A 6,284-nucleotide genomic window follows, 5' to 3' on the forward strand; every position below is an offset into this window, starting at 1 on the left:
GGCTGCTACTGGATAGGCTACTTGAATTTCCCCCGGGATTAATAAAGTATATATCTATCTATCTATCTATCTATCTATCTAGTGGTTCACCGGCCGTCTAACGGTCAACCAAAGCCTTCCTCAGGACACGAAACCGAGGGGAGACGGGTTATGATGTGGTTTTCTCCACGCTTTATTGTTCGATTCCTGTTTGGGTTTGGACTCGGGTGTCGGTTGGGTGCGGTTGATCTCTTTTATTGTCAAACCTATGAGTGGGCTTAAGTGAGGTTTTATTCGATTGCGGCAGGGGGGGGGGTCTCGACACTCGCCAAGTCAGTGTGTTTGATGCGGGCCGCCATCAAGGTGAGCAGCGATCGGTGGAGTGAGGGGGGGGGGCACGTTCTCGTACATGATGATATAAAAATGGTGCGGTTATATTAGCCCAGTTTGTCAGCTTGAGGCTTGAAGTGTTTGTGTTAACAGAGACTGGCCAGACCCAAACACCAGGCTGCCATCATCTCTCTCTGATGCGATAGACACGCCGTGGGCCCGGTGTACTACTGGGAGGAATCCCCTGGCTCTTCAAATGTCACGCTGTTACTTCTTCTAATTGCTTGATGTACTTCAAAAGCAAACAAAGACACAGCCCTTCCATTTCGAGGCATTTCGTGAGGGGAGTCGAGGGCTCAGAGTCCTCCGTCGGGTGGACCAATCAGCGTCGGCCGGAGGGGGCGGCCCAAGCGCACCACCTCGGCTCCCGACGCCACATCCGTCATCGTTATGATCCCCATCGCCCGTCGCCACGACGACAGCGAGCGCATTCGTGAGCACGCGGCGAAGCGACGAGGCTGCGAGCCATCGATGCGAGATGGCCGCTTGTGGGCGGTTTCATCGATTTGTGTTTGGTGACGTCGGCGCCGAGAGGGTTGCAGTCATTAGCGGTTCAGGAACCCGCGCACGTGTGTGTGTGTGTGTGTGTGTGTGTGTGTGTGTGTGTGTGTGTGTGTGTGTGTGTGTGTGTGTGTGTGTGTGTGTGTGTGTGTGTGTGTGTGCGTGTGTGTGTGTGTGTGTGTGTGGGCCGACGGACTGCGGGGACAAAGGGGACAGTTGTGGGGGGGCCCAAGGCAGAGGGGGGGCCCCCCCGTCAACAACTTAGCGCAGGGGGGCCCATTAGTACCTATAGTATAGGGGCCCAGGATTTGGTGCTACGGCCCTGTGTGTGTGTGTGTGTGTGTGTGTGTGTGTGTGTGTGTGTGTGTGTGTGTGTGTGTGTGTGTGTGTGTGTGTGTGTGTGTGTGTGTGTGTGTGTGTGTGTGTGTGTGTGTGTGTGTGTGTGTGTGTGTGTGTGTTGATTCAACAAACACTGAACATTTCTGGGGGACTTGGCAGTGACACAAGATGAAAGGAGCATAATGGTTTATAAATGCACCCTTTTTAACACATGAGAAGGGGAACTGGAAATGAAATCCAGAAAAGCATAGAGAAGAATCAAAAAGAGATGATCAGGACTCTGATATACCTTATTTTCGGGAAACCGCGCCTCTAAATAAACTCTGGGGACTTGAGTGTCATTCCCTGAAAACCCTCAGAGAGAGTTCGGAACGACGTCCGTAAATCCTGAGAGGAGTTGACGTTTAAAATCCCTCCTCGACCTGATCACCGGCACCACAGGGGGCGGATCGTTAAGGACAGAACCGTCGCAGGTAATGGTGATGGGAGGAGGTGGAGCGCGTCCGTGTGTCCTGGGCGTCAGTGGGACACGGTGGGCAGGCCTTTTCCCATCGCATGCATACAAAACCGTCTTTCAGGGGGAAGAGCGTCCACATGACTCTCAAATGATGAATTCTTAAGGAATCTCTTCATGCAGAAACTGGCACTTGACCTCATTCATTTTTATTTCCTATCATTTGTTTATGCATATATATATTTATTTTATATGTAAATGTTTAGTGTTATTTATAAAAAATATATGCATATATATATTATTTTGTGTGAAAAGGAGGCCCCTATAGAGAATGTAGCTTGAACCTCTGTTTTTTCTTTTTTTTACATAGGCCTATTCGCGTGCTGTCATTCGTCGTAACAACCTCAGGGCTTTCAGTGCTCATACAAAATTCAACAGCTTTTGTTGGTTAGCCTATATCTGCACTGAGATTCTCTCCAGGGAGCCATAATGTCATTGGGCTACCTTAAAAGTTACTATTGTCGATGCGTTTGTGCACTGCAATTAAAAGAGTATTTGTATTTTTTTTGCCCTCACTCGCAACACTGTTTATGTCCTCTTCTTTTATTCTGCCTCTTCCAGCGACCTTTGCCTACTGAATCCTCTGGCTGTTGGCGGCACCCTGTGGTCAAACAGATGCATAGCGGGTAGCCTAGTGGACCCAAGCCTATCCATCCATTTGACCGGTGAATTCAGCTAGCTGCTGCATCTCGACTCTTGTCTGGATGGTAAAACGCGCTTAACGGAGACATTTAGTCAGAAATCTCGTATCACAATGTTCTGAAGTAAATACACAGTTGCCAACACGGTGGAAACTGAAGCATTTCTTCAAAAATAAAAGTTGCTTGTGAGTTATCAACAAATATGTTTATTTGAATACATTCATTTTTTTCTGGAAATGTACATTATTAAAACATGTTAAAAAAAAACGAATACATAAAAAAGTTAATTAAATAAGAGTCTGTGTATCTAAGTAGACCTTTGCGTGTTTATGTATGTGTTGTGTTTGTGGTTGTGTAAGTCTAAGGGGTTAGTGTGTAAAACGAGGTCAACGCGTCAGTTTAGCATTGTATTTTTAAGGCTTTTGTTTTATCCCATATGTTTGTTAGCGATATGAGTGTGTGTTTGAAAATGTGTGACACACACACACACATTGGTGTAACATGCATTCATTTTCGTGATGAGTGGGTGTGTGTGTGTGTGTGTGTGTGTGTGTGTGTGTGTGTGTGTGTGTGCGCGCGCCCGTGTGCATGCATGCATGGGCGTCCGTCTTGGCGTGTGCGTGCGTGTCTGTCCTCAGTCCATCCGAGCAGCCGTCCTAATTGTCCTTGGTCACGGGGAACTCCAGCGCGCTCCTGAACCTGACAGGCTCCTCCCCCTGCTCCTCCACCTTCTGCGCCACCTCCTCCACCTGCTTCACCTCCTTCACCGCCTTCACCTCCTGCTGCTGCTGCTGCTGCAGCTGCCCCCTCCTCTCCGCCTCTCCGCCGGCCGTGATTGGCCGCCGGGCCACGGGGGCGTCGACGCGCAGCCGCCCGTCCTCCGTCAGGGTGCAGCTGAGCGCCGCCAGGTCCAGGTGGGCGGGCAGCTCGATGCTCTGGCTGAAGCCCGTCTGGGCGCAGGCGGAGGACCGCTGGCGCGAGGCGCCGGCGGAGGAGGAGGACTCGTCGGAGGCCTCGGCCGCCGCCCGCTTCACCGCCACCACGGCGAGCCGCCGGCCCTCCAGCTTCACGTGGATGTCCTCGGGGGCGTAGCCGCGCACGTCCAGGGTCACCAGGAGGTCCTTCGCCACCCCCGCGGCCCCCGGGGAGGTGGTGGTGGTGGTGGGGGTGGGGGTGGGGGTGGTGGACGAGCCGTTGGAGGCGAGGGGGCCAGGCCGGCTGTCCTGGGCGCTGGCGGGCTCAGGGGCACTGCGAGCCTCCAGGCGGGGGTCTCCGGAGCCCCCCAGGCTGAGGACAGAGGACGGGAACACGGTCAGAAACGGTTGATCGGATACACTCACGTAAGACCCCAGCTCACAGGCCCCGTGTGGACGGGACAGTGTCGACGAGAGGCCCTTATTCATGGGGGGTTTATTTGAATACCAATATATTCAAGCACATGAAGTTTTGGCTGCTGTGTTTATGAATAATTACATTGAATGTTCCAGCAGAAAGGGCAGAATATCTTCAGCAGTCCTGATGTAGCAAAGTCATCGCAGGGGAAGAGTCTCCCTACGTTACTCTCTCTTTTTAATTCTAAATTCGCCATTTGAAAAGTTACTCTTACTATAATCATTTCGAGATAGGAGCTAATCAATTAGCAATGAGCCATGTCATTTCAACAAAATATATAATAAGACAGCAAAGAGATCCAAAAAGCTAGTTGTGTGCTGTCACACAAACACCAGGCCCTCAGTGTCTACCTGGCGAACAGGGCGTGCGGGAAGGCCCCCTGATGCAGGTCCAGCATGTGGGCCCCGTCGTGGAGCTCCTTCATGAGGCCCCCGGCCAGCTTGGTGCGCCTGTTGAAGAAGTCTTGCTGCAGGGAGGAGAGCGCCCCCTGGTGCAGGGGCCACAGGAGCCTCTCCTGGCTGAAGAAAGGGTCGTCGGAGAACAGGCTGTCCATGGCTGGTCGCTGGCTCATGTCAAACAAGAGAGAGATCGGAGTCCAAAACGAAATCCGTGTCCAAGTCCGGGTCCAAGGTGGTTTTTTTTAAATGTATTTTCTTTGGTGCTGTCTTGTCGCTGGGCCTGTTTGGAGGGATAGCGTTCTGCTTGGCTGCTCAGCTCCTGTTCCGCAACATGTGTTTGGCTGAAGGGAAGCCGCTCTGTGCTTTATATACTCTCAGCTGTGGCTTCCTAGACTGGTCTATTTACACCCTGTGAGCTCATTCCTCAACGATGTGTGTGTGTGTGTGTGTGTGTGTGTGTGTGTGTGAGTGTGTGTGTGTGTGTGTGTGTGTGTGTGTGTGTGTGTGTGTGTGTGTGTGTGTGTGTGTGTGTGTGTGTGTGTGTGTGTGTGTGTGTGTGTGTGTGTGTGTGTGTGTGTGTGTGTGTGCGTGCGTCTTGGAAGCTTCAGGATGCGACTAATTAAAGTACCTCAACGGGTATCGTGTTTGATTATGGCTGTATATAGTAACATTAAATCAAGCTGTCATGACATGAACGGGAAAAGATTGAAATAAAAGGTTTGACATCATGTACGGATCTTAATGTATGACATATATTAGGGGGAAGTCTAAAACAGTATTGACCGTATAAGCTGATAAGTAAATTATGGGTAAAATGGCTATTTGGCTCATAAACATTCTAGCTCAACTCAAGACTTCTACAAAGGTCTACAAAGGGAGAGAATTTGGTGACATGTATTTCATTATAATAATTGTTATAGTGTTTGGGTTATGAGTGTGCATGTTCACATGTTTACAATGAGTGGTGACACACACTTTGCATGCGTTTGGTTTCACAATGCAGTTCAGCTAAATGTAGCTCACGAGAGTGTTTGCAAGAATCCAACATGTTTACTCGCATTACAAGAAGAGTCGGTCATGTTTATTTCAAGGATCCAATGTGGCTACTTGCAGCTGTTTGGATCTATTGCTGTTAAATTGCTCTGATGCCATTGGCTGAAACCGTAAACTACCACTCACATCATTGGCTGGGTTCTATCTATCTATTCATCAGTCTATCTATCTATGTATTTATCCATCTATTTTTCTGTCTGTCTGTCTGTCTGTCTGTCTGTCTGTCTGTCTGTCTGTCTGTCTGTCTGTCTGTCTGTCTGTCTGTCTGTCGGTCTGTCTGTCTGTCGGTCTGTCTGTCTGTCTGTTGTACATTTTGGGTATATTTAAACACATAAATGTACGGCCTGATTGCATCAAATCTTAGCAATTTATCATGCTGGTATGTTGGGGGCAATTCCATTAAATAATTGTGTTATTACAGTTTTTCTCAGTCGCTTTGGTACATTTCTCAGATCAGAATCGAAATTCTCAATCTACCTGTTCAATCTTCAATCTCTTTCAATCCTGTTCTCATCACTTTGAACAAGTTGCAAATGCTTTGGTACATCCATGCATATGATTACGTGCAATTCTCTGCTCTTTCCTACATTAACAATTGCTTATGTCATGTTGATCCAAATGTATTTTATTGGGTCTCTATTGAATAGTCCCATCCTAACTACATGTACAGTTTTCCCTAAGGACATGCAGTGCTGTCTTTTCCTTTCTGTATCGCAATGACATGGTATTTAGACAAATTACAGTACAAACAGTAAAAGGGTCAATGTGAATATTGTCCAGTCTCTTTCAATCAATCTCCCATTAGGTGTAACTTAGAATTTACAGTAATTGTCTTCAAAACTTCAGCCCTAGTTTACATCAGAACATCCCTCCAGAGTACACTGTTATATTGACAACATGACTAATCAATTTGACTGTCTTATCCGTACACAATGGCCCAAGGACTTGTCATTGTGATGGCACTGACATGTTCATTGACACAGATATTTACTTTTGAGGGATGAATTAATGATTCTGAGCAAGAGACTGGCTTTTGCAGGTAATACATGGGGATTTGCTATTTGTACGAATTGTTTT

At 48.3% G+C, this 6,284-nt stretch overlaps 1 protein-coding gene across 1 annotated transcript; it reads right to left on the reverse strand.

Moving 5' to 3' along the window:
* Positions 1–2,547: 2,547 nt before the first annotated feature.
* Positions 2,548–4,512, reverse strand: hspb9 (heat shock protein, alpha-crystallin-related, 9). The gene is made up of 2 exons (XM_030375949.1): positions 4,107–4,512; positions 2,548–3,651 (listed from the first exon to the last, which is right to left on the reverse strand). The coding sequence occupies exons 1-2, from the start codon at positions 4,325–4,327 to the stop codon at positions 3,021–3,023; spliced, it is 852 nt and encodes a 283-aa protein (XP_030231809.1). The 5' UTR covers positions 4,328–4,512; the 3' UTR covers positions 2,548–3,020.
* Between the last annotated feature and the right edge of the window lie 1,772 nt (positions 4,513–6,284).

Source organism: Gadus morhua, chromosome 2 (genome assembly GCF_902167405.1).
Source record: "Gadus morhua chromosome 2, gadMor3.0, whole genome shotgun sequence".
Lineage (NCBI taxonomy): Eukaryota > Metazoa > Chordata > Actinopteri > Gadiformes > Gadidae > Gadus > Gadus morhua.

Excerpts from the sequence above, each read along its gene's own strand:
- hspb9 (XM_030375949.1), bottom strand. The coding sequence starts at position 4,327 with ATGAGCCAGCGACCAGCCATGGACAGCCTGTTCTCCGACGACCCTTTC. Across the intron at positions 3,652-4,106 it reads CCGCACGCCCTGTTCGCCAG|CCTGGGGGGCTCCGGAGACC; the intron begins GTAGACACTGAG and ends CTCTGTCCTCAG.